Genomic DNA, 18,921 nt, shown 5'->3' on the forward strand with positions numbered 1-18,921 from the left:
GATGTTGGCCTGACATAGGGCACAGTGCAGTCTGCCCAGCTCTCTGGAAGCTTGCTCTGAGCTGGACCACCCCATCCTCAGGGCTAAAAAGTGCCATGAAACTATGGCATGCCAACCACACCCTGCTTTCCCCACCCCATGGCATCCTGACCAGCTCCTTCCTTTCCTATCTTTGCAAGGCACATAGGTCTCCACCCTTGAAGGAGGGCAGCAGAGGTGTTCTGGATGCAGAGGCTCCATGACAAGTGGGGCAGAAGCCAGAGCCTCAGGCCAGAGCAGCAACTCTTTTCCCATCCTGTGTGCAAGCAGCCTGGGCCCCTGCATCTGACCCTGGTGAGTGTGGGCAAACAGGACTGGAAACTTCTTTGCAACTCATTTCCAAGTATTAAATGCAAAGTCTTGGTCATGTCACTTGTCTGTAGAGGGTGTGGTGTTCATGGAGGTATAAAGATATACAACCTCTGACCTCTCCAAATGTGTGAAGGTGAATAAGGTTGATGATGTCGGGTAGGTAAAAGTGTTATCAACTCCAAAAGAAATTTGTTAACACTGGCATTGTACGGGACCTGAGCAATTTATTCTTTCTATTTATCTCATGGTTTAAAATTTGTCTAAAATCTTTAGCTTGCTATACAGATATTCATCAACTCCTTACAACTCTTACTCAGAAAGTGCTGAAGAAGTTTGAACAGATGGAAAAATTAAAAGCCAAAACAACTAGACTATAAATCTGCCAGTGGATTATGCATCTATAATGCTGTCTTCTTTTATTTTCCTATGTAATACTAGAAATGTAATTGCTGGTCCAGTTTAGGAAGGCAGAAAGTTTAATAGTAACACATATTTATTAAGTACCTGTGTCCAGGCCTGTGTTTGCATAGAAGAGCCCTTCCTACAGTATTAACATACTCCTCTCTCCATCAGTGCATTCTCTTTGATCAAAGTATATTAATTCACACACCCATGCAGAACCTATTTTTCCACTTAACTGTGGCTAACCATCTGTGAAGCATTTGAAGGGGGGATTAATATGATAATGAAAATGTTAGCATCAGAAAGAAGAAAAATGACCAACATCTTGGGCTTTGTCCATTTAACAAAGGCTTCTTTTTAAGCGAGGTCAGGAGAGTTCCCTGGAGGAGAGATTAATCTGGGGGCCGATAGGTGGGTTTAAACAAGAAGTTTAAAGCATTGTTAAGTGGCTCTCGTGACTTTCCAGCATCAGGGTGGGGAAGCTATCTTTAGCTAGCCAAAGGTGGTGGGGCACCTGCTGATAAGTTAGACCCTGAGTTGTGGTTTTCCCTGATAACTGCTTACTCAGATCCTACCAGTTCCAGTAAACTGAAACTAAGGCCTGGTTACTGGAAGCATTACTACAAGAATTTGTCAGTGCCTTTCTCTGGCTGCCTGACTTTCTTAGAAATAAAATACAAGCTAGAATGGAGAATTTTTGTGAGAAAAAACATCAAAGTGAACATAAATACATTTAGGGGCCCTCAAAACTGAATTGAGTTACATTTTAAGTGATTTATTCAGTTTTATTTGATATGCATGAGTGTTTTGTTTGCATGTATGTAAGTGCACTGCTTGAATACCTGGTGCCCCTGGAGGCCAGAGAGGCCACTGGATCCTTGGAACTCTTCAGTTCCAGACAGATGGAAGGCCCCTATGTAAGGCTGGGAGTGTAACCAGGTCCCCTGCAGAAGCAGTGTGTGCTCTTAATCGCTGAGCAATCTTTCCAGCCCCTTAAGTTGCATTACTGAGATCATAGCAAGAAGGGGTCAATCATCCTCACAACTCAGGAACAAGAAGGGGAATCATAATGACTTTTCAGAAAAGCTTTCCCTGGCCTTTGCTTTTGAGTGAACATCTCTTGTGTGTGTTAATTTGGAATGATGAGGAGACTCAAAGGAAGACTATGCTTAGAACCATCCCATAATGCCAGAGCAGTGCCTCTGCTAAGGTAAACTTTAGCTGTCATTTCCCATACCCTGTTACAGACACCTTGACGAACAGGTCTTACTTAAAGATAAGCCTAGGTTTTCTATGGGTTATGTGAATTCATGTTCTTTAAGTATTTGGAAAATATTTACCTTAGAGCCACATTGCATATCTTTTGAAGTTGACCAGTGTGTATGATCAGTTCAGGGCAGTTTCCCTGACACCCCAGACACTTTAGTTGACTATTTTTGATTTATGTTTGGTTGTATTTCATAATTGTATGAAGTATGAAGTCTCAGAGCCAGCAGCTTGAGGAAAGTAATTAGGAATAAAATGGATGATGAAAATGAAAGAACTGGAGCATCTACTTTGTACACGCGCATGCACACATACACATATGCACATACACATATTCATAGACACGTCAAAACACTCTCACACACATGCTCACACACACACGCTCGCTCTCTCTCTCTCTCTCTCTCTCACACACACACACACACACACACACACACACATACATGTGATACTGGTAAAAAGAAAATTAAAATTTCTTTTCCATGAAGATTACTGCCCAGCTCACTTCAAGATGTAAAAAAATTAATAGTCTAGATGACTTTAGCTTCACATTTTTTTCTATTTAGGAATGGCTTTCTTATAGTATAATTAGAATCACAATATCACCGACTTCCAGTGCACAATCATGTGGCTCTGGGAATATCCAGAGGTGTGCAAGCATATTTCCATAATATACTCTGCTTATTTAATCTCAGGCTTCTTATTAACTCTTCTAACTTATATTAGCTCACAAATCTTGTCCGTGTTAGCTATGTGGCTTTGTACCTCTTTCAGAGAGGCAGTCACATCTTGTGTCCTCTGCATCTGGGTCATGACTGTAGACTGAAGCAGGTTTGGAGGGAGAAAGGGGAAGGAGAAATGTTGTAATTAAAATACAGTTTCAAAAATAAACAACAACAAAAAGATAAGTCAGCAAAGCAATAGTTGGTAAAGTTTAAAGACTAACATTATCTATAAGCACATTTCTTAATAAAATGCTGAGGTATCAAATCTTAAAGTTTAGAAAAATATCAAAATAGATATCACTGGAATTGGAGTATGTTCCTCTTAACTGTGAGAATCTAAAAATCATAGAAAATTTAATGGCAAAACTGTTGGGGTGGGAGCTACTAAGGCCCACACAGGAGAAAGGAGCCAGGAAGCTTTCACAGCAACCACTCCCTTCTAGGGAGCAGCAAGCTTGTGCTGCATCACAGGACCCAGGGTTAGAGTCCTTGTCCTGAAAGCCTTGGTCTTCCTAATTAGACCAGAAGCGTGGGAGTGTGGGAAGCTTTGTTCATTTTAGCAGCCACTCAGACAGGTATCAGGACCTGGGGTATGCAGGGTCCCCTAAGCTTCCAGAAGTTTTCTCTCACTGAAGGAGGCCTTACTCAAGCAGTGTCATATGTGCTGAACAACTCAAAATAGTACACACATTGCATGGGTAGCTGCAATTTCCACACTAGGGTTCAGATCAAAATGTAGATATTTCATCACTCAGCTATCATAAGACAGTCAGAGTAATTTCATAAGCAACTTCATGCCTTCTAAATTTATTAAGTGTTATTTTCCAAAACCACAGATTACAGAATATGTACTTTCCTAACAAGAAGAAATAAACTCTGGGAGTTGGAGAGTCCCTTTAGCGCACTGGCTTCATTTCTTGAGAAACAAGATTCAAGTCCCAGCATGCACATGGCAGTTCACAACTGTTGAAGCTCTGGTTCCTGGGGACCTGTTACCCTTTTATAGCCTTCACATGTGCCAGGCATGCAACTGATATGCAGACATATATGCAGACAAACACTTATACATATAAAACAATAAAATAAACTTCAAGAGAAATAAATTCCAATACTGCAGCACCCATCATTGAAATAACTACACTAGAGACAATCACTCTTGCTTAACTAGATAAGAACAAAAAGGAATGAGAGTGAAACAGCAAAGTACATAATACACACACACACACACACACACAGATACTCATAGATAGACACACTCATACAACAATACATACATTCACAGATACACACATTCACACAGACACACACAGTCCCAAATGGACACATACACATAGATATACACAGACATAAACACACAGACACACAACTCATACACACATTCTCACATAAGATACACAGTCTCTCTCTCTCTCTCTCTCTCTCTCTCTCTCACACACACACACACACACACACACACACACACACACACTTTACTCTACCTTTGAAATCAAAGTCTAGACCAAGGTCCCTGGCTCAGAGGCTGAGTCCCGAGTTTTCCTCACACAGTGAAGAGAAAGTGTCAGTGCTTATAGCACAGAACAGCAAACTTTCATCCACAGATAAGACTTTCATCAACAAAATTATAATATTAAAGAACATTAAACAACAAATAAAAACCCAAAGTCACCCACCACTTTTTGGCCCATCTATACGAGTCTAGTAGGGTTTGTTTTATGAAATTTGCTACAGTAATTTTTCATTACATTTATAGTCATTTCTGGTGGAGTGCTCCAATTATTAATATGTAGTTATCTTTATTTTTGTTAACTTTGGCTGGATATCTCCTCTGTCAGGCAGGAGGACAGTTTTCCAGTCTGTCTGTATAAAATGGCGTTTTCAGTCCTTTCACTTCCATTCTTCATATGCATTGCCCGCCAGTTGAATTTCCTTCTGCAACAATTGGTCATTGTTTCTGCTCTTCTATTCAGTCTGTCAGTTGCATCTTTTACTCTAGAATTGAAGCTGTTTATACTTAGGTTAGTGATAAAATGTTTGGACTGAGTGAATTCCTGTAACTTGGTGGGCTTCTCTTCACCGGGGAGGAAAATGTTTATCTGGTTTACACTTCCACGACACAGTCATCAACAAAAAGTAAAGGCATTAACTTGGTCAGGAACTGAATCGGAGACCATGGAGGAACATTGCTCTCATGGCTTGCTCAGCCTGCTTTCTTAACCATCCTAGGACCCCAAAGTGGTTCAGGTCCTCCCACATCAACCATCAATCAAGAAAAGGCCCCACAGACTTGCCAATCTGGTGGAGGCAATTCCTCAACTGAGGATTCTTCTTCCCACATGACTCCAGCGTGTGTCAAGTTGACAAACAGTTAACCAGTACACTTCCTGAGTTACTATTCCTTAGAACTATTGGAGTTATTTTCTCCTGAGCTCTTGTGATCCTAACTTTCTGTCTTCTTCCTTTAGGATTTTATTTTCCTGTGAGTGTCTTCTTCACTGCTCCCTCTGTGGCCATGCATTACTTTAGCTGTGTCCATCTTGAAGGTCTTTATAAAGGACAAATTTGTGTGTAGTCACATTGTCTGCCAGTTCTCTTCTTTGAGGGCTCAAAATACATAGTTGTACCCTCTGACCTTAATCCTTTCTGTCAAGGAACTTGGGGCTGTTCTGATGGTTTTCCAATCAGGTCCATGTTAGTACCTTGGCTCGTCTCTGTAGTCCCTTCCAGCATTCTTTTCTCGTTCTTCACTCTCTGAATTTTACTAAGAGTGTGATATGACAAGAATATTTTCTGGCCGAATCTATATGGTGGTTTAAATTACCTCTGTACCTGGACATACTTATTTTTTAATAGATACAGGGTATTTTAAGATATTACTTCAGTGAATATGTTTTCTGTCTTTTGTCTCTATTTCAGCATTCTGTACTAATAAAATGTTTCTGTTTTTTTCTGTCTGTCTTGTCTTGAAGGTCATCATAAGGTTTTCTTTACTCCTCTGTGAATGCAATAATTCAATAACATTGTCTTGAAACCCTGATATTTTTATTTTCCAGGTAATTTAATCTATTGGTGATTATTACTCTTTAATTTTAAAAATTTTATCAGCAAACTTTTTCAAAATTTACATAAAAATTCTCTCTTTATTTATTATTCATATCCTATATATTTTGGCTTATTTCTTTCAGTTGTTTGTATTTTTGAAGTTGTAATCCTTTTCAAGTTAACCTCCTGAACAACTTTTCAGTGCTCTACCTATTGTTCTTTACAAAGAATATGATGATGGGATGCCCCAGGCAGCCTGCGAGCCAGGCAGAGGCCGCCGCCAGAGCAGTGCAGGGTCCCCGGGAGAGCGGCAGAGTCAGGCGGCTGGATGCGGTGGACGGCAGAGTAAATGGACATAAGGCTATACATAAAGCTAAACATTTATTATTTAGAGGAGAGGGAGATATTTATTACTTAAAAAGAGGAAATCAGAGAGACGTAAAGAGAAACATAGGGAGAGACAGACACATGTGTACACACCATAGACAGGGTGGGGAGGGGAGACAGAGAGAGTTAAGATGGCAGGGAGGACTTCAGAAGTCGTTGGGAGAGGGCGTGGTTAGTTCTTAAAGTCACCGCAAAGGAATAACACTACCTAATTAAGTATGTTCAGATTCAGTTTCTGACACTTTAAGATATTTTGAGGAAGTGGTTTGACCTTGTTGTGGTTGGTGCATCTGTGGGAGTGAGTATGTTTTACACATTGATGTGAGGACGTGTACAGTGAGCATTCATCTGCCCAGAGCTTAATTCTCAGCACTGGTCAGGTTGGAGAAAAGAGACCTCAGTAACAACAGCACTGGAGTCATATTCCCCAGAGTTACTGGAATGGGCAGAATGAAGGTAATGTGCAAAGCTAATTTCTAATATAACATGAAGTTAACAACTAATAAAGGTAAAAACAATCATGAAAATAATTGAATAAAGGATTGTAGCAGGAAATGATATAAAAAATAAAAGGAGAGTAAGTGGAAAAGAATAAGAGATTAGAAACAATGTAGTTATAAAGTTTAAAAAGTGTAAATAAAATAGATAAACTGCAGGCCTATGATCCTGACCCATGGAAGGTGAGGCAGGAGGATTGCAAATTTGTGGCAAACCTGAACCATCTAAGTGGATGCTGCCTCATAGTCAATAATGGGAAGATAAAGAAAACAAGACACAGGGATATTTTTTAAGGATTAAGAGCTTTTTAAATCTTCAAAATAATAAAAACATTGTGTTATATGAAAATTACACACATTGCTTTAGTGTCTGGAAGCCAGAGACTTGGAAGAACCTTTCTCTTGACGCTCTCATATAATTGCCCAGGCCTGGGGGCATCAGGGTTGTAGTTGGTGTGTATTGTCGCTCTCTGTGCTACCTTCCAGGTTGGTGTTGTGTACAGTACACAGGTGTTTTAAGTAACAGAGCATCATTCATGTGAAAGACCTCCCGTCTCTGTATAATCCTCTCCACGGCTAGCTCCAGAGGTCTTTGTGGCCAGTAGTTCAGGTAGGTCCTTCTGTTTGTAGGTTTGTCTAAACAAAGCAGTGTCTCCTGGATGTTTTGGGGGAAGTGGGATGGCAAACAGAGCTCAGAGGTCTGCAGTGGAGAGAGGTCCTGGGCGATGAGCATTTTCAGATCCTATCCAACAGCAAAGCACTATTCAACAAGGAAAAAGCTGTGGGAATTGAGTGATCATTTTACTCAGGTTCACAGTTCTCAACCCCTGTCTGCTGCACACAAATTGCACCATGAGTCAGTTTCAGAAACCAAAGAATCTGCCAGGCACCTGCTCAGAACTCTCGGGCTCAACAGTCATCCAGTGGAGCCATGTCATTCCCGGTTACAGGAGGCAGGGCTGCCTGACCTCATGCCTCCACATCCTGAGCTAGGAGTGTGTCTCAGTCACTCCCTCCTGCACTACTGTCCCTCATGGCTGCCTACCCTCCAGGGCATCCCAGGGCACCATGACACGTGCTAGATGATTTTGGGTCCCACTGCAGCTCAGACTCAGAGAACAGAAGCTCCTGGTTCTAGCACTGTGAGAGACGGGGTGTGGAGAGCTCGGGCTGTGCCCATCTGTGTTCGAGTGTATTACATAGGACAGGGGTTTTCAGAGTGTGCCTTACTCTGAGTGACTCCATTTATACAGCAGTGGTTTGCTTCATTTTGAAAACAAATGCTGATGTAAAACAACTTTGTACCTTATCCGTGCAAGTGCCCAGCACAGACAGTAAGATATAGATTGATAAAGAACTTATTAATATAAGTAAATTTTTCCTTACTATAAACACATCAAGTCAGGAACACCTAGACCCACGGATGTTTGAAGACCTTCTCTGAGAAACCAAGCTTGTGTGCTTGTTCAAAACACCAGAGCAATGAGCGCTGTAATGCCCTCACTTGGCTCATAGTCACTGAGCCAGCATCAGCCCACCCCATAGATGCATCACCAGATACAAGGCAACAAACGCTCAACTCTGTTCCCAGGACTTCTGCTCACATGATCAGCCTAAACTAAAGTGTCCCACTTGAACTCCCACTTGTATTTGGAGTCAGTTCTGTGCTTTGAAGAAATCTGTTCTGTGAACCATCTTTGTATCTTGAACTGACAATGTCTTGAACCAACTGTATATTTTGGTCACCGTGTTACAGAACAGCTCTCTCTCTCTCCATATGTATTTGCTATGTGACTCTGTCTTCCACAATCCATATTTCTACACACCTGTGCATGTGCTCTCCCTCTAGACATGTGCTCGTGTATTTTACCTCTGAGCTAACATAATATCCCAATATGCTTTTGAAGTAAGACAAATATACCCCTTTATCTGTTCCTTTCTTTCTTTATAATTTTTGATTATATTTATACTCTGCTCCTTAGGGCTCTTTTGTTTCTTAGGAATTTGGTATCTACAGGGAGTCTATGTCCTCAGTTAATTCTGCTTCTCATTGGGTCCTTACTTTCATATGGATGGCTCATCAGTGAGGAATCTGTCTATGACTGCACAGTTTAAACAGTCCTTAAGTGTGCTGCTCTGTTTAATAATGTTGTTTTATGTACCATCAACTTAATATTACTGTTCCTTCTACAGGAAGGAAGAACCTCTGGAGATGTCTTCCAATAATGACTCTGTTGCAGTCTCAGTGACAGGAGGAAATTCCAGTGACCTTCCAGGAAATTCCAATGACCCACACACATTGACTGAAGAGGCTGTGTTAAGTTTTCATAATATCAGCTACCAAGAAACAGTGCAGCATGGCTTTCCATTTTGTAAAAAACCACATGTGGTAGAAAGACTATCAAATATCAGGTATGTGCATGAGGCAGAAGCCACAGCATTGAACAACTTTTCAAAACACAGAATGTCTCTATTATCTATAAGCTGTGTGTTTATGTGTGTTGGCTTATATATATGTATATATATATGTTTATATATGTGTTTAAGTGTGTATGTGTGTGTGTTGACATGTGCAGATGTATGGATGGATGACACACCATGGTACAATGCATGAGAGAACAGCCCTGAGCACTGGTCTTCAGCTTTTACTGTGGTGCCGACTGAGTCCCTCATTCTTCACTGCAGTGTGTATCAGGCCAGCCGTCTGCAAGTCCTGTTAAAATCAAGGGATATGAGGAATATTGCAAATTTAAATTCTACAAATTTGAAAATATTAAGGAATGGTGCAGACATGTATACACACATCTGCTACCAAAACTGAACTGAGCGTTTAGACCAGGCTGACTGGGTCAGTTACCAGTGACGAGATGGAAGCAATGAGGAATTCCCAACAGCAGAAAGTCCAGGTCCTCAAATATTTGCTCAAAATTCATTAAGAGCTAAAACCAACATTCTACACATTGTTCCATGACGTAGAGAAAGCATGTTTACAACCAGATTCTGAGTACAGAGCACAAATACCAAGATTTTCCCCATGCAGTCTGCACAGACTCCTTCTTCTTCCCAACCATCACCTCTGTTTTTGGACATTGGTCATGTCTGCTCCTCCATCTAGAAATTTGTCCTTTTTATTCACTAAGAGGGGAATGGATAGGACAAAGGATTGACACGTTGTCTGTATACGAAATAACAAACGCGAATGTAGCTAGATTTTTAGAATAATCTAAGAATATGCCTTTTTCATTCTGAATGTTCACTACTCTGAGTCAATCAATCAATCAATCAGTTTTTGGGACATAATTTGTGTTTGTGCTGTATCTAAACTTCAATAAATAATGTCCTCTACTTGAGGGATGGCTCCCAATTTTTACTGAGCATATTCTAATCTCTTTATCAGGGAAGGAAATCATCAATTTGGAGATGTGTATTTAGCTTTTCTATGTTTATTAAGATTGTTTTGTTTGGTTTTCAGTGTTAAATTTGGCAACACTCTCCTGTCCTCTGAATGCTTCTTTCTAGTCTTTGAATTTCTCCTTAAGATGTATTGATTTTGGTTTGATTCAATTTTAATAGTAATGACACTGCTACTGATAGTCTAGGAATCACTGGTTTCTTGTGACGACGTTTGTGAGGCAGCAAGCAGGGCTATATGAAGACACTGCTCATCAAACATTAGCAAGAAGCTCTCATACACTTGACACATTAAGTCCATATGTGTAACGGGGTACTTCTGAGAACCTGCAGATGCACCATGTTTGAAAAAGATAAATCTTTAAACAATAAACAACAGAGGTTTTGTGATATCTGAAGCATTTTTCTGATGAGTTTCAATTAAAATTCAACATATGTTTGTAAACAATAGACATCTATTCATATTTAAATTTTTTCCCATGAGTTTGTGCTTATTTTCTAATACAATTTCAATAGAATTTATTGAAATTATAAATATATATAAATATATATGTTTCTATTCTAAAGAAAGCTAATATAAGTTTCTCTAAAATAGAAGTATCAACCAGTATGATTCTGTGTTTATAGTGGAATCATGAAACCTGGCCTCAATGCAATTATTGGACCTCAAGAAGGGTGCAGATCTTTGTGAGTATAAGGAAAGCATATGCAAGAAATTTTCATCCATTTTCTGTGCTGTAAAAATCACTTCTAAAAGAGCTATTTGAGAACTGTGTGAGTGTATCTGTGAGTGTGTACGTGTGAGTCTGGTCCCACGTGTGGGGATAACGTGCAGGGGGATGGATTCTAACTTTAAACCAAGACTAGAAATCTTACTAGGTTACTTTACTGGTAGGAAATGATAGAGTGATTGGCATATGGTGTTGGGTCATATTATTTGATATGGTGAAAATAATACTAGAAATAGAAAGAAGAAACAAAGATTTCGTCACCAGGCCTAATTCTTAAAATACGGCAGCACATTACCAGTTTGCGTCCCTAAGATCAAATAGAAGAAAGGGGTGGCCATATGGATCTTGTCTTGCATTCATAATTCTGGGCTGTATCAGAGCATATACTGAACAGTGAAGAGTGTGTGTGTGTGTGTGTGTGTGTGTGTGTGTGTGTGTGTGTAAGAGAGAGAGAGAGAGAGAGAGAGAGACTTCTGCCTTTTGATATGCAGACTTTTCATTCTGAGCATCTGAAAGCTGATAGCTGTTACTGAAGGGAGGAAGTAAACTTCACAACATATGTAACCCTTGTAGGTTATTAGATGTCTTAGCTGCAAGGAAAGATCCACGTGGATTATCGGGAGATATTCTGATAAATGGAGAACCTCGACCTGCTAATTTCACATGTACTTCTGGTTATGTGCCACAAGTAAGTGCTGCTGGGTTTGTAATTTTAGGTTTCCCCTGGTTCTGTATGGTTAGATGCTCAGCTTAAAGATTTGTGCATTTCTAGCACATTAGATGACACATTTATAGGCCGGACTTTCTCTACACCAGCTTTTCACAATGACTCATTAGCCTGAGGCTGACATTATTTATGTAGGAAGACATGGAGAGATTGAAGTATGACATCTGTGGCACAGTACTACCAATTTGCAGCTCTGATTTAATTCTACAGAGGCTACAGTTGTCCTATTTTACCCTTCCTTCATCTCTCTCCACTGCTTAGAAGATGCCTTCTGCAAATAATTGCAAGTTGCAGTCACCAAAATCCTTCTGCTATACATGGAAGGCAAATGGAAGAGGGTGAAATGATTGCTTCAGGTTCTCTACTTGAAATTAATAATATTGAAATAATATTTTCAGTAGAGTATAATATTGTATTTGTTTTATAAGAGGATAAAGTTACATTTGTTAGAATGATTGTTTCACTGATAACTGTATTTAATTGAAATACTATTTAACCTGAAGAATGACGTGGTGATGCGCACGGTAACTGTGAGAGACAACATAGAATTCTCAGCTGCTCTTCGACTGCCAATGACTATGACAAGAGATGAAAAAAGAAGGAGAATTAATTATGTCCTTGAACTTCTGCATCTGGATAAAGAGTCAAATGTAAAGGTAATGTGAAGAAAAAATCTTGAAAAACTCAGAGTCAAAAGTAAAACATCCTGGTGTTGATAACATATCGTCCCATCGCCAGTTTCCTATAAGCTGTGAGGTCAAGGTGGCTCCTCTCTGTATTAATGAGTATCTGACTGTCTATGTCCCACTCAAATCTGCGAAACCCTACTCTCCGATATGGGGCATGCCTCCCATATCGAACCGCGAGACTGGATCAATATCCTAGGAGTTGAAAACAGACATACATAGAGACCAGGATCATTTGCCCAAAGGGTAAATGTCAACTTTATTTAGCACATGTCTGGTTTATATACTTGGGGGCAAAAGGACGAGAGCCCCCTCCCACCTGGGAGTGAGATCATAGTGTTGGTCGCCTGACGCCAGTGGCCGGAGCTTCCATGTAGGGGGTATAGAGCTGGGAACCCTGACAGTCAGATGGGAGGAGATTTAGGGTGCCTGTGAGGACCCTCCTTAGCAGGTGAAATTATCATAGCAATGATAGAAACAAGGCTCTGAACTAATTCCCTCCAGCTGGCAGAATCGAGAAGGGGAAGCTAAGCAAGTTAGCGTAAACATTTCTTGCATCCTGTGTTTTGGCCTCGAGGAACAGGGAAGACAGGGCCCTACAGTCTATATGATGTAAAGTGAAAATTAAGCTGAGAAGCCTCTTTAACAATGCTTAAACCTGGTAATAGAGTGTGATCCAGTGGGGAAAAGTGTCTCTCACATGGCCATTTCCAAGTGCTCCTTGCATGAGCCTCCTCTTCCCTCATCCTTAAACTCTTGACTCTTTAGAGAATTTGACAAGTGCTTTCTTGTGTTTATTGTCTCTTCCCCTAAAGGACTTGCCCCTTGTTGTTTCAGAATGTGCTTCTGCACTGACACAGGACGTGTGATGGAGAACTCTGACTCTGTGTTCACTCTGTATTTATTTCCCTCCAGGGTTGTCCTTGTTCTGTTTAGCTTTTACTTCTCACTTGTGTAGTGTTTGCTATCTTCTGTAGTCTTTCTTTTTGTGTTTTTCTCTCATCCTGTCTGTGGTGGTCAGTTTTAACTGTCACCTTGACACAGTCTGGAATCACCTGGAATCATCTAGAAGAGAGTCCCAATGAGGAACTGTAGTCAGTTGGCTTGTGGGAATTCTGTAGGTGATTGTCTTGATTAAGTTAAGCAATGTAGAAAGACCCAGTCTACTTAGGCAGTGCCATTCTTTGGGTTTGGGTCCTGGGTGTCATGAGAATGAGAATGGAGAAAGTGAGTTGAACACTGACAGGCATGTGTGCAATCATCCTCTCTGTGCTTTTGGCTGGATGTAACCAGCTGCATTCGCTTAGTTTCCTGCCTTGATTTCGCTACAATGATCAACCGTACTTTTAAAACCTTTCATATTAAACAAGGAGTGTTTATTTTATCCTAGAACTAGATGGAAACCTAGGATATTCTTTTCCCTTCACTTTCTCCTTTCTTATATTCTATCAATATTCATTACCAGCTCCTATGTCAGGTTTTAAATATACAACCATGGGCAAGAGCAACAAAGAACAGACCTGGTGAGGATTTGTGCAGGATTAGGAGGGGTAATAGACAAGTGATGACCTTCACAGCTGACTATGAAAGAGCTGATTAGTTTCTTGATAACATATTTTTAAAGACTATTATGTAAGCCTTTATTTCTGAATACTTATTTTTAATCTTCAAAACTTAAGGATATATGCTTACTTTAACAATTTCATTCTAAACTATCAAAATGAGCAAGATCTTGATAGTCTCAGTCCTGTCAGGTCTATAACGATTTGTAATCTCCAAATTTTTTTTATTATTACACTGATTACAGAACCTCATCAACCTGATCACTTAGTTTACTGCATGCCTAGAGTTACTCAACCTTTGGGTTGTTTGGCTCCGCTTGTGTCCTCCAAACTGTTCTGCCTCTCACAGTGACAGTGACTCATTGAGAAGACTGTATAGAGATGTCTCCTGAGCAGACATTTGAGGGTATGATGAAAATGGTCTCCCCAGAATAGAAATCTCATGGATAAACTCTTATGGTGTCTCTTCCTTAAATGCAGTGAGAAATAGGAGGATACCGGCTATTAATTTCCATGATACCTCTCCACTGTCATTTATGAGATGTTTGCCTTGTTGGGAAGGATAATAGAAAAGCTGACATTAATCACATTTTCTTTTTTCCTGAGTGACGGATTATTCTTGTGTTTTGAAATGTTTATTACACAGTTTTATATTTGCAATAAAGTTCTTTTTTGTAATGTTTTTTTTAACAATAATTAGCCATTGCCCTAAAACAAGTTGCTAACTTTTTTAAGGACAACATATGAAGATATTTATTAACTCCTTGAAGTCATAAAATGTAATTGATTATAAGAACTTTAATATTTTTAAAGATAACTTTCAATAAAGAGTGTGTTTGCACTGGTGCATGTGTTTGTACATGTGTGTGTGTTTGTGTCCACCTGAATGCCACAGCATAGACATGGAGGTCATAGGACACCTTTATCACAGGTCCATTCTTTCCTCCCACCTTGTTTGTAAGGCAGCATCTGTCTTGTTCTGCTGATGCCCTACGTGATTACCTGACGCTCCTGATCCACCTCCCATCTTACTAAAATTACACCTTGGTGGAATTACAAATGCCTGCCACTGGATACAGCTTTATTGTGAGTTCCAGAGATTGAACCCAGGCTTCCAGATTGAGTGGCAAGTGCTTTTCCTTGCTAAGACTTCTCTTTAGCCTTTCACAAGATTTTGATTTAAGAAATGTATAGGGAATTTGTGGTAAAAGATTGACTGCCATATATCCAGAACAATAGTACCCTTGCTAATACCAGGGCCCCTGGCTTTTGAGTGTTTACAACAGCAGACTCGCTGAAGCTGTTTCTCATTGCAGCATTTTAACAGAACATTAGGTGTTTCCTTACTTACTCCTGAGTACTTACTTACTTTTCATCATAAAAATAAGGGCATATTCTTCTTTATAAACTCTATTTTTAGCTATCAAATGAACAATTCCTTTTTATTCTCAGCCTGGTCCTGACCACACTTATCCACATTCCCAAAACATCCTTTGTTCTATGTTATCAGGAGCATCTTTCATGGTTTTAGTTATCATGTTTGGAGAGAATTGCTCCCTATTTCTGTGTCTCCCTAAACCGTGCTATATTCCCTCTTACCTTATGCAATGACATTGACTGGTACAAATTCTGTGCCACTGTACCTGTAGACTGTATGATCTTTTGGATTTGCCTACAAGGATCAATCATGAATTCTGTGATGCCATACAGTGTAAATAATGTCAATTCACAATGACTTTAGGGAGTTAAAAAGATCCTAATAAGATAATGTGCGATTTTGATAAAAAGCATTGTGTGTGTGTGTGTACTCACGCACGTGCGTGCGTGCACACGTGTGCACACACACATGTGTGTATATGGATATGTATGAGTGTTTGTGGTTTTGTTTTATATATATGTGTATTGTGTGTGTGTTGTGTAGAGTGCCTGTGTTGTGTATATGTGTGTGTGTGTGTCGTGTAGATTTCCTGTGTTGTGTATATATGTGTATGTGTTGGGAGGGTATTAAATGAGTACTAAATTACTAGAGATACTTCTTCTTGTCCTATAACTTCTTCATTGGTTCCAATCTTTGAGTGTGATGACTCATTATCCTAGAATATGTGACTTGATAAAAGACAAGTAGTAATGGTCATTAGCCCTGGCTTCATGTCCAGTTTGACCTGAGCATCTTTCTAGTCACTTCAAAAGGAAAAAGCAACTTCTTTTCCAATTTACCCATTGCTTTGCTTCTCAGGATAATGATACAACAATATCTTTTATTGCTGGAAGAGGTTCATTCACCAAATAACAATGGCTTGGTTCCTTGTTTATGATGATGGTCATTGTTGCTTTAGCCTAGATCTAAAGAGCTCAGGAAAAGGACCAGTATAGCAATGGAGCTGGTCACCGAGCATCCCATTTTGTTCTTGGATGACCCCACCACTGGCTTAGAGTTGAGAACCACAGCAGATGTCATCTTGATCCTGAAAAGGTAAGTGCTGAAGGAACATTGAGTTTTATTAACTTAATACCTGATCACATGTGTGCATTTTTGAAGCACGAGATTCAGAAGTAAGCAAGAGAATTCCTTGTTTATTAGAGGGAAACTTCAATTAAGAATGAATAAACATCAAGAACAATGAGACAAGAGCATAGGGAAGATGGCTGTGGTGAAGGTGGAGACTGCTTTAAATAGCCTGTCCCCATAGCACTCAAGCCAGTGTCAAGAGAGACGAGTGGGTGAGATCCGAGCAGAGTGTTGTATGGAGGGCAAATGCATTTGTTCTGAGGCAGAGCATGTTTGGTGTGTCTGGAGCATTAGAGAGACCCCATTGACTAGAACCCAGTGGACCGAGGGGTTGGAAGATTGCTAGTGCACTGCTAAAGATGCCACAGACTGGGTGACTTGACAGAAGTTACATTTCTTACAGTTCTGGATCCTCAAAGCCAGATATTAAGATATCTATAGCCTGTGTCTGCTGAGGCCTGGGTCACCGAGTTGTGGATGGTGTCTCTTCCCTCTTTGTGTGCCTATGCCTTGATCTCTTTAATGGACACCAGTTACCTTAGGGACACCAGTAATTTCACTAAAACTTAATTACCTTTTTTTTTCTTTTTTTTCTTCTCAAAATATATTAAAATACAAAAGTCTCCAATTCCGCCCCTCCTCCCAAAACCCTCCCACTCCCCCCACTCCCTCCCCTCCTCCCTCTCCCTCCCTAAGAGCAGTCAGGGTCTCCCACCCTGTGGGTAGTTCAAGCTCCTCCCCCCTCCCTCCAGGTCCAGGAAGGTGAGCATCCAAACAGACTGGATCCCAAAAATCCAGTATATGCAGAGGAAGCAAGTCCCAGTGTCATTGTCAATGGCTTTTCAGAAAGACTCCAGGCCAGCCATATTCAGAGAATCCGGCCTCATTCAGAGGATCTGGCTGGATCACGTGCTCGCTCAGTCCCAGACAAATGGTCTTGGTAAACTCTCATTAGATCAGTCCCCTTGTATCAGTAGGTGATCGCATCCCTCGCAGTCCTTATTTCCTTTTTCATTTTCTTCCTGCTTCTACTCTTCATTTGGACTTTTGGGGACTCATTCTGGTGCTCCAATGTGGGTCTCCGTCTGTATTGCCATCCATTGTCGGATGAAGTTATATCAACATTTTAAGTTCTTAGCTGTGAAGTCTTCAACAAATGGAAGGAGAGAATTCATCCCTCCACATTCACAGCTGAATGGAGGGAATTGATTGGGTTGGATGTAGATTATATAGATTACCTGGACCACTGCAAGGTCTAAGGTTTTCCATGGCAGGGGATGTGGGAAAGCTTCTGAGCAATGCATCATGGAGAAGGTTGTGCAGGTGCACTATGGGCATGTCAAATGTCAGCAGGAGGCTGAGATGTGGGGGCTTCTTTGCTAGCAAATGGTGTGTTCTGGGTGTGTTTTGAAGATAGAATAAACAGAATTAGCTCAGGGATTGGCCCTGGATGTGATGGCTGAGGGAGTGATTCCCAAGATCTGGGTCCTGAATCTGGGGAGAACTAAATAAAAGAAGTAACATGTCCTTCTATCATGAAATAAGTCTAGAGCTGAAATGTTTATATTACAAAGTGTAAGGGTTAGGAATTTCAGGTTTAAGATGTAATAAGAGTTTCAAACTGACTGAATTACCCTTAGAAACATATGAGAACTATCCCATTCCCAAGACCTAGACTCCTGGCTATTGAAATTACTGCACTGTCTGTCTTTTTTTCCTTCTCTTTGTTCTTTGTTTTGTTCTGGCGTCATGGTCCATCAGTCTAGGTACTTCTGACTGTACCTCCAAGAACCACGATCCTTACCTCATTGTATCTTCCCAGTGAGGACGTCAACAACTGGGGCCTTGACATCTTTTAGCCTTGGCTGTCACACCATCCCTGTCTGTTCCCTTTTCTGTATGATTCAGGATACTTTCTATACTCTCTAAGATGAGCTTCTTGCTCATGTTCAAATTGGAATGTTTCTCCCTGTTCTTGTGTCTTATGGCATGACAAGGGGTCATTATAAGTGTGATTTCTCCCATGTCTGGGAGCAGACTTAGGCCCTGATATACTGTTCCCCTTGGTACCCAACTCTCCTGGAAGTGCATCCTCCATGGTAGGAATATTGTATAAAATTCATACTATTTAGTGTGTGTGTGTGTGTGTGTGTTATAGCTATATGTGTATACAATGAAGAGGTCCGAGGAAAACCTGAGGGACTTGACTTTCTCCTTCCATTAAGTGGTTTCTGGGATTTAAATTCTTTAGACTTGGCATTAAGTGCCTTTACCCACTGATCCACCTCACTCCTGGTTTGGATCTTGATCATCTATTCATGTTAGTAATTGATGAGTTACATCAAATGAAATTATAATTTTCCCTTTTGTGATTATTAATAGTGTGACAGGGAAACAATAGGCTGTGAAATCATTATTCTGCTTCTGATCTCATCTCTACCACCCAGTTGTAGTGAGAATCAGTAACTTCTGCTCTTGTTTTAAGCACAAGCTGACATGGCCTTCTGTGTGGAAAGGTGTCTCTCACCAGTTCCTAGTTTGTACAGTGGCCTGTATTATGTTATTCTTCATTATTTTAAGTATTAAATCTAACCATTTTGGCTGGTGGAAGTCCTTCTACTGTAAAGG

General features: G+C 40.3%; 2 protein-coding genes across 4 annotated transcripts in view; both read left to right on the forward strand.

Moving 5' to 3' along the window:
* The window catches only part of LOC125408675 (ATP-binding cassette sub-family G member 3-like), a 238,081-nt gene that overhangs the window by 150,434 nt on the left and 68,726 nt on the right, over window positions 1-18,921 (forward strand). The gene's annotated exons all lie outside the window — the stretch shown is intronic.
* The window catches only part of LOC125408672 (ATP-binding cassette sub-family G member 3-like), a 38,335-nt gene continuing 19,590 nt past the window's right edge, over window positions 177-18,921 (forward strand). For 2 of the 3 annotated variants that reach the window (XM_087908778.1, XM_087908780.1), the window contains exons 1-6: window positions 177-333; window positions 8,861-9,079; window positions 10,706-10,765; window positions 11,383-11,497; window positions 12,040-12,192; window positions 16,121-16,257. In XM_087908778.1, the coding sequence (XP_087764904.1) occupies window positions 8,880-9,079; window positions 10,706-10,765; window positions 11,383-11,497; window positions 12,040-12,192; window positions 16,121-16,257 (665 nt within the window). In that variant the 5' untranslated portion in view covers window positions 177-333; window positions 8,861-8,879. The remainder of the gene's footprint in view (window positions 334-8,860; window positions 9,080-10,705; window positions 10,766-11,382; window positions 11,498-12,039; window positions 12,193-16,120; window positions 16,258-18,921) is intronic. The other variant, XM_087908779.1, reaches the window with a different exon arrangement.

Source organism: Myodes glareolus, chromosome 8 (genome assembly GCF_982192425.1).
Source record: "Myodes glareolus chromosome 8, mMyoGla1.1, whole genome shotgun sequence".
Taxonomy (NCBI): domain Eukaryota; kingdom Metazoa; phylum Chordata; class Mammalia; order Rodentia; family Cricetidae; genus Myodes; species Myodes glareolus.